The 16,256-nt window shown below is 42.4% G+C and overlaps 1 protein-coding gene across 1 annotated transcript in view; it reads right to left on the reverse strand.

The window, feature by feature from the left end:
• The window catches only part of MTAP (methylthioadenosine phosphorylase), a 39,148-nt gene extending 37,071 nt beyond the window's left edge, over positions 1-2,077 (reverse strand). Inside the window, exon 1 of the mRNA XM_028165115.2 lies at positions 1,917-2,077. Within this exon, the coding sequence (XP_028020916.1) occupies positions 1,917-1,949 (33 nt within the window). The 5' untranslated portion in view covers positions 1,950-2,077. The remainder of the gene's footprint in view (positions 1-1,916) is intronic.
• Positions 2,078-16,256: the final 14,179 nt, after the last annotated feature.

Raw genomic sequence — 16,256 nt, forward strand, 5'->3', positions numbered from 1 at the left:
CTGGACTCCTTAGGTGACCTTTCTGGGCCTCAGCTTTATGTCCACAAAAAGAGGTTTGTGTGGTTATATGGTCTTAAGGAACACTCCAGCTCTATATTTTATGATCTGGGGATAGGATACGGTTTTCATTAGCTTATTTTGCGCTGGACACTAGCATTTCATGTTTTCTATATAGGATGTTGCCTCAGCAGTCTGGCAGAAATGGTGTAGGAATCATGGATTTGGAACAGCAAAATTTTCACCTGTTCTAACCCCAAAGAGAAAAATCAGCAGGCAGGCCTAGCACTATTTGTACCTATTAATTTTATATTCTGCAGCTGGCCAAGAACAAAAATATACATCATTCAATATTTACATCAGGGCTGTAATCACAGTGCCCATTCTGCACTTAAATGCACTGCACTAATTTTACAGGGAAACTGTGTGGTAGGGAGAATGCGAAACCAGGTTAAAGTGAGACTGTTTTAAATACCACTGCTCTCTATTTTTAATGTCACTCTAAGTGTATTCTTGTAAGGGAAAGGCGATAGTTTCCTGCTTGTCCACTGAAAGCTGTGGCCTATCATAATTTAATTTTTGGAGAAAAGATGTTCAAAATTAATCTCAGCTCCCTCACTTAGAAGCACTACCATTTAATAAGTTTCAGCCATGTGCCAGAAAGACAATACAATTCTAACGTCTCAGCAAACCCTGCGGTAATGTTCCCATTTTACTGAAATGAAAAAGAGCTTCATAAAAATTCTGCTTTGTTTTCCATGACTGATAAGGAAGAGGCATTCTACAATATTTGTTTAATGCAAGATTCTTTTCAAAATGGCAAAGGGAATATAGTATCTAAATGTGACTGCAACTCTCCCCAACCCACCCCCTGACATCAAGTGTCTGAAAGCTGCAAGGGCCTACTAAGCTAATCACTCTGGTTGATTACATACTGATCTCAGAGATTTGCCTTCTCCAGGGGGAACTGAACACAAAACGCGGAGTCAAGAGAGATACTTGAAGGCGACGGACCTTCCTATCTCACGGCCAAGAATTTCTAAAGCCAAACAAGTCAACTGAGTTTTTAGCTGATCATAGACAGCCTGGAAGAGATCTTAACTTTGATCCTGTTTATTTCTGTGTACTGTAATTCTACAGTCTCTCCCTGCGATGCATCAACCAGGAAGAAGTGCGTCAAAGCCCCAGGGAAACTTGTTGCAATCCTCGGAACTCGTGCCCTCCTCCGGCCAAAGCTCCCACTGCACAATGATGCCTTGTACCGAGACCTCTGAGGACCAAGGGCACAAGGAAACTGATCCCTAACTTTCAAGGTTGCCAACAAAGCAGTTTAAAGCCAGAGGCCTCCAAACAGAGAGTGGCCCAGTATTCCCATACTCCATTTCGGTGTTCTAAAAAACTCTCAAGAGTTCTCAAAGCAGAGAAGGCCTAAGTTTAGAACACACAAAAAAGCCGGAAGCTTGCAAAAGATCAAGCATGCAGTTTTCCCACGTGGGCCGCGGGCAGAGAGCCAAGTCAGAGCGGAAGCGTTGAAGTCGGTCAGGGCTCAAGGAGCCCGTCTCAGCGGTTGCAGGTGCCCACCCACCTGGCACACCCGCTAGCCCCGGCCAGACGCATCTGCCCAGAAAGGTGCTCGGGAAGGGTTGGGCGCGGGCGCAGCACCGGTCCGCTGTCCCTCTCTGAAGGGCTTGCCTACCTCCTGCGCGCTGCGGATGCAGCTGAGACCAAAGGCTGGGGGACGACGCTGCAATTGTTCTCTCTCCCCCGCCCGCTGCCCCTGGGCTAACCGGCCTCAGACCCTCCCCGCCGCGGCGGGGGCGCACTGGCTGGGCGCACGGCCCAGAGGCGCGGTCTCCCCGGGTGGGAGCGGGATCGTACAGGGCACGGAGGACCGCAGCAGCCGGGACGACTAATCTCACCTTCACGGCCGCGGGAGTGGCACCTGAGGCCATGGCTGCGCGAGGAAGGAGCGACGGCCTCGGGCTGGGTGGAGACGTGGAGCGGCGGAGCGGAGCGGTTTCAGGCGCTCGGCCCGGGGCTGAGCAGCGAGGTCCCGGGGGCGGCTGTGGCTCCTCCTCTTCCTCCCCGGGACAGCTGGATTGGCTGCTGGTGTGGGCTCTCCCCCGCCACCCCCACCCCCCTCAATTCGAGGTTCCAGTGTTCCGCCCCGTTTGCAGACCTTTCCGGTTCTCCGTTGATTTTTTTTCGACCCCCAGTTATAACTAACGGGCTCATGATAGTGAGAATAATGGAGACCGTTGATTGAGTACTTATGTTGTTCCAGACTCTGTGCCTTGCACTTTAATCAGCTCCGTTAACCATCACAAGAACGCTACAAAGAAGGAAGAGCAGCACTCCCGACAGCGCTTCGTCTCAGCTGCAAGCTCGGCCTTATCTGTAAAACCAGGCCCATTCTCGGTGCAGAAGTTCTCGCGGGAGGGAAAATCGTGGAGAGGAGGGAACAGGCTCTTCGCTGAGGTTACCTCCAGCTGCTAACGCGGGGCGGGGCGGGGCGCGGTTGGCTCTTCTTATCACCGTGACCCAACCGGGGGTTTGCTCCTTTCTGTTAATTCGTGGGGGACAGAGCAGGGGTGGGGTTGACCCAAGACTCAGGGATGACAAAAAGAAAATAAACAGAGTAACGTGGTGGTGGATAACCTTTCTGACCTACACACTCTGGCTGTTTGAGGGCAGGCTTTCAAGGGGATAAAACATTACCTAACTCCCAGCCTGGGTCCACAGGGCCGGGGCCATCTTTAACCTTACGCACACCAGGCAAAGTCCAAGACAACTAGATTCAGAATCCAGACTCATGTCTTCATCACTCATCACTGGCTGGTCACTCCCCCCACCCCCCCACCCCCGTTATACCAGCCCTTCACTGGGATAATCCCTTACTCTCAAAATGCCCATCCCTTTCCTACTGGGATAATCCAATTTAAACTCCCTGGATGGATTAAACTCTCTTCAACAAAATACTGGGTGACAGTGATGTTCTGATATACAGAAACTTTGCAGATTACTCTGTGGGTGGGAGAATGGCTGTGGAAGGGTAGACTTTTCTCTTTCCCTATAGCAGTAAAACACTGAAACAAGACGGAAGCATAATTTCATTCAAAACATCACTGTCTGGGTGCTCCCTGTATACTGTTCACTTAAACAGTAAAGACTTTCACTCTCTCATTATTTGCTCTAGGTTTAAATTTTCTTGCAATGTAATTTTTCTTCTATTTCTTTTAAGTCATAAAATGAAATAGCAAAGAATAAAAGTAGAAGATTAGGGTGCTCCTTTGAAAGAGCAGGAGGCTGGGAGTTCCTCCCGAATGTAGTTTCCTAGGAGCCTGTCTGCTGCTTGTCCTATTGTTGATAGCCCACTACTCAGAGGGGAACCATTGCAGGGACACAGATACTTGGGTTTTATGGCTGCTTCACAATTAGGGGATCTTGACCAACTTATGTGCTTTAATGTGACCGGCAAGTCCAGTTTCTACTCAGCACTGCCTCCCTGCGGAAAGTTAGACCCTGTTAACAAGTTAAATCCTGTAAGCATTAGAAGACCCCTAGACAAAGGAGTTGGAAACCGGAAGGGTTAAAAACAAAATTCAATTGAGTAAATTGGAAGGTCTGACTGGCTTTATTAGGCAATTCATGAGGGCAGCATCCACTTAGCTAGAACTAGAGGGCTCTCAGAAGTGTTGTACACAATGGAAGGTTTTTATAGGAAGAAGGATGGGGCAGGGAGCTATTAACAAAAGAAAAGAAATGATTATTTTTAGGCCAGGACATCTTTTTGGATGGAAAGGACCAGCAAGGGTTTTATCATGCATATTGCCTCTTCTTCCTCTGTAGTGGGGGAGGGGAGAAGGGAGAGGTGGATGGAGAGGACCCTTGTGACAGATTATCTCATTGGTGCTGATCAGAAAATTTCGAACTATTTCTGAGGAAGGTCGAAACTGCGGTTAGGTTAGGTATTGAGTCTAAGTTTGGTTTCATGGGCTTTTAGCACAAGCAAGTGATGCCATTTTGGGCTTGTGGTTTTCTTTTTAACAGGGCTAAACTGGACTTCTGGACTTTCCTACTTTAAATTTCAGGACAGGGCTCAAGCATTTGCTCTTGAACTTGTGATGTCTGTGAAGGGAACATTGTCCCAAGTCTGGTCTGGTTTTTTGAGTGATGTAATTTTTTTTTTTTTTAATTAATTTATTTAGTTATTTAGTTATGGCTGTGTTGGGTCTTCGTTTCTGTGCGAGGGCTTTCTCCAGTTATGGCAAGTGGGGGCCACTCTTCATCGCGGTGCGCGGGCCTCTCACCATCGCGGCCTCTCTTGTTGCGGAGCACAAGCTCCAGACGCGCAGGCTCAGTAACTGCGGCTCACGGGCCTAGTTGCTCCGTGGCATGTGGGATCCTCCCAGACCAGGGCTCGAACCCGCGTCCCCCGCATCAGCAGGCAGACTCTCAACCACTGCGCCACCAGGGAAGCCCGAGTGATGTAATTTATAAGCCATTTCTGGGAAGAAATTAGCATTTCTAGACAAAATTTAAACAATTTTTTAACTTCTCAGAAACCAGACACCCACCCACCAGCTGACTGTAAGGCACTATTTTGTTCTTTGTGTATGGGGCATGGAGTTCAAGACAAATTGATACCCCTTCCAAGGGGACTCTAGCAGTTCTCATCATTATGCATTATGAGAAAAGAGCATACAAATATTAGAAGCATGGGACTGGCCTGCTATAGGTAATTTGAACTGACAACAACCACTGCAGAGTTTTCTTAATAAAAGAATCGATTTTAGAAGAACATGTCAAAATAAGTTTTCAGAAAGTTAAAAACATTCAAACAAATAGTTGGCACAAGTCAGAGATGTATTTAACTCATTAATAAAGGAACCAGCAGGATGACAAAGCTGATTCAAAGGAGGATGTAAGATGCTGCAACAGCAGAAAAGAGAGTGTTAGAATAAGATGGAAAAATTAGATACAAAACTGGTATATATTTTACAAGGCAATAAAACTCTAGCCTTCGGGATTATCTTGCCTGTGAACAGATACCACTTGCATCTTCAACTTCGAAAAAAGATTGTAACTTATCTATCTTAACAAGCAAGATGTCTACCACCAGAGTCTGAACCCTTATCAATAAGAAACAATAAAACAAAGTTACAGCCCTTAGGTAAAGGGTCTGCAAACCTTTCCTACAAAGAGGCAAAAACTGAGGAGTGTGTGAAGCTCAAAAACATAGACAATATCTGATTGAATGAGCCTGGCTATATTCCAGTACAACCTTATGGATGCTTAAATTTGAATTTCATATACTTTTCACATGTGACAAAATATTAATCTTCTTTAGATATTTTCCCAATCACTTAAGATTGTAAAAACCATTCTTCATTTGAAGCTATGCAAAAACAGGTGGAGAGCTAGTTTGGCTGAGGAGGGCTGGGGCTATTGTTTGCCATTCCCCTCCCAGAAGCAGATGACCTTTGGGCAGACTTGTTGAACAGTGCTTTAATATGTCTTTGAAAAGGCAGACAGTAATCTTTTTGGCTTACTTCCAAGTTTTAGATAATTTTTTCTTAACAATCCCCAGAATCAAAGTAGGACAAAATTTCTAATAATCAGTGGTCTCCATTTTTGATTGGTATAAAGAATCTTCAACAAGACAATAGGAGTCTCAAGCGTCTGTCTATGAAAGTAGCATCTTGCCCTACTCTTCTTGCCTATAAATTCCTACTGTTTACCTGTACCCTTGTCTTTCTGAAGACAATTCTAAAAAAGTACCCATGCCACCTTAACAACAATTCTGATTATGGCACTACATGGATATTTCAATAGCTTTCTCTTTTTTCCTGTAATCCCTCATACATACCTTGCCAGCTTCTATCACCTAGCCAACAAGGTACTGAGATGGTGTTGCCAATAGCTGTCCACACCAGGTCTTGAGCAATGGTCCTTCCATGTCCCACGTTCCCTTGTTGGGGAAAAACCTACAATGATTTATGTCTTTAAATATGACTAAATTACATGCTAATTTAAAAGACTTCTCTAAATCATTCCAGGAGCATCAAATATTCAAGAAGAAATGTTCACACAAATGCATGAAATATATCATCTCAGCCGACCATATCAGCTTTCCCACTGAAGGTCACATCTCTGCTACTGACCAGTGTGTCAGTGCTGGATGGGTACTACAAAATAGACCCAGGCTGGTGGTAACCCTTCCTCAACTGGGCATGTTAAAGCTGTCAAGTTGTCATGGCTGAAGCAACTCACATAACTCCCCACCACCTTGTAGAAATTTGCTGAAATAAAAATTCTGAACAACCTGAGTGTGTCCTTGCAGATCCCCAATTCTGTGTGACTCAGATCTTTTTACAATGTTCCTGTGTCACAGATATTATGGGTAGGGACATTTTGGCCACCACTTTTGTCAGTGGATTAGAGTTTGGCATTGGAAGCTTAGGGAAAAAGGTGAAATTGTATTAACAAGCAGCCACTTTGGATGTAGCAGAACATTGATAACAAAATATCTTAAGAGGACAATAAGAAAATCAATAGTAATAATAATAAATTTTTAAAATTGTTGCCCCTTCAAATCCCAGTCAGGCAAGCCCATGCAGACATGAAGACCCCAGAGATGTCTCAACTGGTATAAATTCAGATTCAAAGACTGCAATGTCATCATTGCATACAGTATAGTGATTGGAAAAAAAAAAAGAAATCTCAAATAGACACAACAAACCTTAACAAAATTGTGTTCAGAGAAATTTTTCCATAGGCAGTTCTCCAAATACTTAAATTCTTTTTCCCCTGCCACGAGAAGAAAAAAACAGTTCTTAAAAGGAAACAGTGCCTGGTATTTATTAGGATAAGAAGTAAAAGATATGCACATATGTACTAGGCCAGCCTTAAGGTAACATTCTATTTTTTAAAAATTAGTATTGCTTGGTAAGTATATAAAAGATTTATCTGCACCCCAAGTTCTTTAACACTCCTGGTTGTGGTAAATAACTGAATGAATTAAACTATTTTATTAGTTTTTAAAAACTAAAGCTATGTATCTTCTCTCTGACACCATACAGTATAGTCCATAATATCATATAACATTAACGTTTTAGTAACTAGAGACTTGAATTTATTTTGTCACAGAAAGCCTGATTAATCTGACCTTTCTAAATTTCTTATACTTGTCTTATAGGCCAGTAAGTAATCATTACTTAAACTAAAACTTTAAGAAAACAAGAAGAAAAATGGGACTTCCCTGGTGGTCCAGTGGTTAAGACTCTGTGCTCCCAATGCAGGGGCCCTGGGTTCGATCCCTGGTCAGGGAACTAGATCCCACATGCATGCCACAACTAAGAGTTTGCATGCCACTACTATGAGCCTGCGTGCCTTAATGAAGATCCTGCACAAGGCCATGAAGATCCCATGGGCCACAGCTAAGACCCAGTGCAGCCAAATAAATAAATAAATAAATAAATAAATAAATAAATAAATAAACAAACAAAATAAGTCTCTAATGGGACTTCCCTGGGGAAAAAAAAAAGAAAAGAAAAGTAAACGAAGAAAAAAAAAGCTCCATTCTCCTGTTATCAGAGTGAAGAAGTGTCACATGAAAAGAAAATATTATTTAAGTCTAATTTTTATAGTACATTTATTGCAGGGCACTTTGTAAAGGGAGTTAGAAGTTAACTTCCTCAAAAAATATTTACAGCAAATTTTAGGTGGCAATCCTTTATACTGGCCTTTAATAAAAATGGAGTGTCCAACAATAACATATAACTTGTATCTTTGGTTGAGGGAGGAACCACGTGCTTTGTGATGAGATAAGCAGGGTCAGTTGTGACCATCTCTTCTGAACTTGGTGTGCTCCAGATAGTTGGAGATTCACCTATTTTAATTGTCTTATTTCATCCAATCAAGTTCTACTTCTTTAGTTTTCTCCATTTCTTTCTTCTATCCTAAGTCCATTTGAACCTAAAATACCTAGAAATAGCCTCCATTCCAAGTCATCTTGTCTCTTCTTCAGTTTTCACTTCAAATTGTATCTATCCTTTCATTTCTGGAGACTCCACTGAAGATGAAACAAGTCAGTTACGTATGGATCTATTAAAGGAAAATCTCGACCAGTCTTCCACTCTACCTAGAATAATGCTGCACACTAAAAACATATTCTGGTCGACAGAATGACCATCTATCCTGGAATTCCAGAATCCCAGAATCCTCACATTCTCTGAGTTAGATATTATTATTTCTATTGTAAGAAAATAAATAGCAAGATGAAACCCTAAACCCTATATACTTCCCTTGGTGAAGAAAAGAATGTTCAATCTTGTTATAAGCAGAGGTGGAACAGACTTAGAGAATGAACTTATGGTCATGCGGTGGGGGAAGGGTGGGAGGGAGGGATAGATTGGGAGTTTGGGATTGACGTGTACACACTGCTATATTTAAAAAGATAACCAACAAGGACCTAGTGTAAAAATAACTTTAAAAAATAAAAGATAAAAAAATGACACTACTTGAAAGTGCTTTAAAAAAAATACGTGAGGAGCAGTCAAGATGGTGGAATAGGAGGATGTGGAATTCATCACTCCTCACAAGTACATCAAGAAGACATCTACAAATGGAACAGTTCTCATAGAGCACATGCTGAACATTAGCGGAAGACTTTTGGACACCTAATAGGGCAAGAAAAATCCCCTCACAACCGAGTAGGACGAAAGAAAGAAAAAATGAGTATCAAAAAAGGGACCAGCAACCTGGCAGGAAGCTGAAGGTGAAGGGAGGTCCCCACACTCAGAAAAACTCCCTCACGGTGGGGAAATCAACTGGGACAGAAAAGGACCTTCAGGGGATCAATGGAGAACGCAGGGGAAGGTCTGTGGAAGGCAGGACAAAGTAAGAATGGCAGGCAGGGTCTACATCTCAGCTCTGTGCATTCCAGCCTGAGTTGTGAGTCACCTGTTGTGAAGGGGGGCTGGGTGCTGGAAAGTGGGGTTTGGAGTGCAGACCCAGGGAGGGGACAGCTATTGGCTGTGAAAAGACAGCCTGAAGGGACAGGAGTAAGGAGCTCCACAAAGGGGAATGTCTGCAGAAAAAGCCAGGGACACCACAGAAGCAAGGCATCCTTGTTGAGTGGCGTGCAAGGGGCGCAGCCGCCATTATAACCCCTTCCCCCACCGGCCGGCTTCTTTGGCATCCACTGGCACTGGGAGGGGCTCCCTTCTGAGCCTTCCCGCCCGCCTGCGACGGCTCCGGGGGTCTGAGCGCTGCCCACCCCAAAGCCTCCTTGGGAATCAGCCCTAGGTGCCCCTGCCTGGGATGAGAGTCCACCGATGTTGGAGGGGGCTGAATGCTAAAGTGTGGGGTTGGGAGAACTGATCCAGGGAGAGGAACGCTGTTGGCTGTGTGGATACAGCAGAGGTGACGGGAGAGAGGGGATGCGAGGCTGGGAGTGCCCCTACAGGAAGCGTGGTCTGCCTGAAAACGGAGGTGCCACTGTTGAGAGGCACGCAGGGAGGCAGGGCCACCACCCCCACACACACACACCACCCCTACACTCCAGCTCCTGCCTCCATGGCCACTGGGAGGGACTCCCACCAGAGCGAACCGCCACAGTTGGTTACAACTGCCTGCCGGCCCCCGCCACTGCAGGCCACTCGTGCACACCCAGGTCTGAGTGAGCAAGTGTGCCCCAAGCAGCTGCTGCTTTCGCTTCCTCTCACCTGGGCAGGGAACAAATGCCTGAGGGTGGCGCACATGCAGAGGTGGGGTCAAAACCAAAGCTGAGCCCCAGGGGTGGTGCGACTAAGGAAGAGGAACGGAACTCTTTCTGTGCAGCTGCACAAGCCTTGGATTAAATCCCCGAGATTGGCTTGGTAAATCCTGCATCTGTGGAATACCTGCATAGACAGCAAGTGTCCCCACAACTGAGTTCAGTGTAGCCTTCCCAGCAGTGAACTTAGGGGACAAATACAAGTGAGAATTGGGCCAGGTCAGGGTATGAGCTGGCCCCACAGTGCTCACAGCAGGTCCAGAGACCCACCTAGAGGTATTGGAAGGCCTCCCGGGGAGGCGGGATCAGCTCTGGCTCACTGCGGGAGCAAGGACACTGACAGCGGAGGCCCCAGGAAAATATTCATACTACTATTATTCTTTTTTTTGTTTGTCTCGTTTTGTTCAATTGTTGGTGTTGTTGCTTTTATTATTTTTTATCTTTTATTTTTTATCTTTATTTTCTTAGTTTTCTTAATGTATATTTTTATTTTTATTTATTTTTTATTTTTCTATTTTTACTTTATTTTTTGTTGTTTTGGAAGTTTTTTTCTTGTTTTTGTTCTTTGTTTTTTATTTTATTTTTGTATTTTTTTAATTGGTTTGTATGTTTTCTTTGCTTCTTTTGTTGTTTGTTTACTTTCTGTTTTTGTTTTAGTTTTCATTTTCTGTTTTTGTTAGTTTAGTGCTTATTGACTGTTCTCATTTTTGAATTCTTTGCTTGTTCTTGTTGCTGTTTTGTTTTTTGTTTTTTTTACTCTCTTTGTGTGTGTGTTGTGTTGTTGTTGCTGCTGTTTGTTTGCTGTTGTTTTTGCTATTTATCCCAGGTGTTGTTTATCTGTCTCTTTTTCTTTTCTCTTTCTCTGGCCACACGGTGTGGTTTGTGGGCTCTTGGTTCCCCAGTAAGGGGTGAGGCCTGGGCCTCCGGGGTGGGAGCGCAGAGTCCAGGACACTGGACCGCCAGAGAATTCCTGGGCCTAGGGAATATTAATCAGCGTGTGCGCTCCTGGAGGTATCCATATCAACACCAAGACCTGGCCCCACACAACTGACTGCAGGCTCCAGTGCTGGACCCCTCATGCCAAACAACCAGCAAGACAGGAACACAGCCCCGCCCATCAGCAGATAGGCTGCCTAAAGTTGTATTAAGCTCACAGACACCCCAAAACACACCACCTGATGCGGCCCTGCCCTGCAGAGAGGAAAGACTCAGCTCCACCCACCAGAGCACAGGCACCAGCCCCTCCCACCAGGAAACCGTCACAAGCCCCAGGACCAACCTCACTCACCAGGAGGCAGACAATAGAAGTAAGAGGAACGACTACCCTACAGCCTGCAGAAAGGAGACCATAAACAAAGCAGGTTAGACAAAATGAGATGACAGAAAAATATGTTGCAGATGAAGGGGCAAGGTAAAATCCCACAAGACCAAATAAATGAAGGGGACATAGGCAATCTACCTGAAAAAGAATTCAGAGTAATGATAATAAAGATGATCCAAGATCTCGGGAATAGAATGGAGACATGGATCGAGAAGATAAAAGAAATATTTAACAAAGACCTAGAAGAACTAAAGAACAAACAATCAGTGATGAACAACACAGTAACTGAAATGAAGAATACGCTAGAAGGAATCAATAGCAGAATAACTGAGGCAGAAGAATGGATATATGAGCTGGAAGATAGAATGGTGGAAATAACTGCTGAGGAGCAGAATAAATAAAAAAGAATGAAAAGAAATGAGGAAAGTCTCAGAGACCTCTGGGACAATATTAAACACACCAACATTCGAATTATAGGGGTCCCAGAAGAAGAAGAGAAAGGGAAAGGGCCTGAGAAAACATTTGAAGAGATTATAGTAGAAAACTTCCCTAACATGGGAAAGGAAATAGTCAATCAAGTCCAGGAAGCACAGAGAGTCCCATAGAGGATAAACCGAAGGAGAAACATGTTGAGACACATATTAATCATATTAACAAAAATTAAATACAAAGAAAAAATATTAAAAGCAGCAAGGGAAAATCAACAAATAACCTACAAGGGAACCCCCATAAGGTTAACAGCTGATTTTTCAGCAGAAACTCTGCAAAACAGAAGGGAGTGGCAGGACATATTTAAAGTGATGAAAGGGAAAAACCTACAACCAGATTACCTTACCCAGCAAGGATCTCATTCGAATTTGATGGAGAAATCAAAAGCTTTACAGAGAAGCAAAAGCTAAGAGAATTCAGCACCACCAAACCAGCTTTTCAACAAATGCTAAAGGAACTTCTCTAGGCAGGAAACACAAGAGAAGAGAAAGACCTACAAGAACAAATCCAAAACAATTAAGAAAATGGTAATAGGAACATACATATTGATAATTACCTTAAATGTAAATAGATTAAATGCTCCAACCAAAAGACACATATGAAGACAAGACCCGTATATATGCTGTCTATAAGAGACCCACTTCAGCCATAGGGGCACATACAGACTGAAAGTGAGGGGATAGAAAAAGATATTCCATGCAAATGAAAATCAAAAGAAAGCTGGAGTAGCAATACTCATATCAGACAAGATACACCTTAAAATAAGGTCTATTACAAGAGACAAGGAAGGACACTACATAATGATCAAGGGGTCAATCCAAGAAGAAGATTCAACAATGGTAAATATTTATGCACCCAAAATAGGAGCACCTCAATACATAAGGCAAATACTAACAGCCATAAAGTGGGAAATCAATGGTAACACAATCATAGTTGGGGACTTTAACACCCCACTTACACCAATGGACAGATCATGCAGTCAGAAAATAAATAAGGAAACACGAGCTTTAAATGACACAATAGACCAAATAGACTTAATTGATATTTGTAAGACATTCCACCCGAAAGCAGCAGAATACACTTTCTTCTCAAGTACTCATGGAACATTCTCCAGGATAGATCACATCTTGGGTCACAAATCACGCCTCGATAAGTTTAAGAAAATTGAAATTGTATCAAGCATCTTTTCTGACCACAATGCTATGAGATTAGAAATCAATTACAGGGGCTTCCCTGGTGGCGCAGTGGTTGAGAATCTGCCTGCTAATGCAGGGGACACGGGTTCGAGCCCTGGTCTGGGAAGATCCCACATGCCGCGGAGCAACTAGGCCCGTGAGCCACAATTACTGAGCCTGCGCGTCTGGAGCCTGTGCTCTGCAACAAGAGAGGCCGTGATAGTGAGAGGCCCGCGCACCGCGATGAAGAGTGGCCCCCACTTGCTGCAACTAGAGAAAGCCCTCGCACAGAAATGAAGACCCAACACAGCCAAAAATAAATAAATAAAAATAAATTAAAAAAAAAAGAAGGGAATGTTCATGTGCTCCCATCACCACATCGACACACCTATCAGCATCTACACCCACAAACCTTGCCTTCCCAAGTGTTTAATGAAAAAGAACTGTTCGTGTTTCTCTCTAAGGCCACTTGTGCAACAAACTTCATCCCTGTCATCTACTGAAAGATATTGTGTCAGTAATTCTCTCCTTCGTCTCTTGTGTCATCCATAAAAAAAAAAAAAAAGAAAAGAAATCAATTACAGGAAAAAAAACTAAAAAACACAAACACATGGAGGCTACACAATACGCTACTAACTAACCAAGAGATCACTGAAGAAATCAAAGAGGATATCAAAAAATACATAGAAACAGATGACAATGAAAACACTATGACCCAAAACCTATGGGATGCAGCAAAAGCAATCCTAAGAGAGAAGTTTATAGCAATACAATTCTACCTCAAGAAACAAGAAATATCTCAAATAAAAATCTACCCTTACACCTAAAGCAGCTAGAGAAAGAACAAAGAAAACCCAACGTTAGTAGAAGGAAAGAAATCATAAAGATCAGATCAGAAATAAATGAAATAGAGGTGAAGAAAACAAGAGCAAAGATCAATAAAACTAAAAGCTGGTTCTTTGAGGAGATAAACAAAATTGATAAACCTTTAGCCAGACTCATCACGAAAAAAAGGGAGAGGACTTAAATCAGTAAAATTAGAAATGAGAAAGGAGAAATTACAACGAACACCGCAGAAATACAAAGTATCATAAAAGACTACTACAAGCAACTATATGCCAATGAAATGGACAACCTGGAAGAAATGGACAAATTCTTAGAAAAGTACAGCCTTCCAAGACTGAACCAGGAAGAAATAGATAATATGAACAGACCAATCACAAGCACTGAAATTGAAACTGTGATTAAAAACCTTCCAACAAACAAAAGCCCAGGACCAGATGGCTTCACAGGTGAATTCTATCAAACATTTAGAGAAGAGCTAACACCTATCTTTCTCAAACTCTTCCCAAAAATTGCAGAGGGTAGAACACTCCCAAACTCATTCTACGAGGCTATCATTACCCTGATACCAAACCCAGACAACGATATCACGCAAAAAAGAAAATTACAGGCCAATATCTCTGATGAACATAGATGCAAATATCCTCAACAAAATGCTAGCAAACCAAAACCAAGAGCACATTAAAAGGATCATACACCGTGATCAAGTGGGATTTATCCAGGGATGGAAAGATTCTTCAATAAACGCAAATCAATGTGATACACTGTATGAATAAATTGAAGAATAAAAGCCATATGATTATCTCAGTAGATGCAGAAAAAGGTTTTGACAAAATTCAACACCCATTTATGATAAAAACCCTCCAGAAAGTGAGCATAGAGGGAACCTACCTCCACATAATAGAGGCCATATATGACAAACCCACAGCAAACATCATTCTCAATGGTGAAAAACTGAAAGCATTTCCTCTAAGATCAGGAACAAGACCAGGTTGTCCGCTCTTGCCACTGTTATTCAACATAGTCTTGGAAGTCCTAGCCACACCAGTCAGAGAAGAAAAAGAAATAAAAGGAATCCAAATTGGAAAAGAAGTAAAACTGTCACTGTTTGCAGATGACATGATACTACACATAGAAAATCCTAAAGATGCCCTCAGAAAACTACTAGAGCTAATCAATGAATTTAGTAAAGTTGCAGGATAGAAAATTAATGCACAGAAATCTCTTGCATTCCTATGCGCTAACAACGAAAGATCAGAAAGAGAAATTAAGGAAACAATCCCAGTTACCACTGCAACAAAAATAATAAGATACCTAGAAATAAACCTACCTAAGGAGCCAAAAGACCTGTACACAGAAAACACTGTTGAAAGAAATCAAAGACACACTAACAGATGGAGAGATATTCCATGTTCTTGGATTGGAAGACTCAATATTGTCAAAATGATTTTACTACCCAAAATAATCTACAGATTCAATGCAATCCCTATCAAATTACCAACGGCATTTTTCACAGAACTAGAACAAAATATTTTACAATTTCTATGAAAACACAAAAGACCCCGAATAGCCAAAGCAGTCTTGAGAAAGAAAAACAGAGCTGGAGGAGTTAGGCTTCCTGACTTCAGACTATACTCTACAAAGCTACAGTAATTAAGACAGTATGGCACTGGCACAAAAACAGAAATATAGACCAATGGAACAGGATAGAAAGCCCAGGGATAAACCCACACACCTATGGTCACCTAATCTATGACAAAGGAGGCAAGAATATACGATGGAGAAAAGATAGTCTCTTCAATAAGTGGTGCTGAAAAAACTGGACAGCTACATGTAAAAGAAGGAAATTAGAACACTCCCTAACACCATACACAAAAATAAACTCAATGGATTAAAGACCTAAATGTAAGACCAGACACTATAAAACTCTTAGAGGAAAACATAGGCAGAACACTCTTTGACATAAATCACAGCAAGATCTTTTTTGACTCACCTCCTAGAGTAATGAAAATAAAAACAAAAATAAACAAATGGGACCTAATGAAACTTCAAAGCTTTTGCAGAGCAAAGGAAACCATAAACAAGATGAAAAGACAACCCTCAGAATGGGAGAAAATATTTGCAAACGAAGCAACTGACAAAGGATTAATCTCCAGAATATACAAGCAGCTCTTGCAGCTCAATATCAAAAAAACAAACAACCCAACCAAAAAATGGGTGGAAGGCCTAAAAAGACATTTTTCCAAAGAAGGCATACAGATGGCCACAAACACATGAAAAGATGCTCAACCTCACTAATTGTTAGAGAAATGCAAATCAAAACTACAATGAGGTATCACCTCACACCGGTCACAATGGTCATCATCAAAAAAAATCTACAAACAATAAATGCTGGAGAGGGTGTGGAGAAAAGGGAACCCTCCTGCCCTGTTGGTCGGAGTGTGAATTGATACAGCCACTATAGAGAACAGTATGGAGGTTCCTTAAAAAACTAAAAATAGAACTACCATATGACCCAACAATCCCACTACTGGGGATATACCCAGAGAAAACCATCAATAGAGGAATGGATAAAGAACATGTGGTACATATGTACAATGGAATATTACTCAGCCTTAAAAAGGAATGAAATTGGGTCATTTGTAGAGACGTG

The sequence above is a fragment of the Balaenoptera acutorostrata genome, chromosome 6 (assembly GCF_949987535.1).
Source record: "Balaenoptera acutorostrata chromosome 6, mBalAcu1.1, whole genome shotgun sequence".
Lineage (NCBI taxonomy): Eukaryota > Metazoa > Chordata > Mammalia > Artiodactyla > Balaenopteridae > Balaenoptera > Balaenoptera acutorostrata.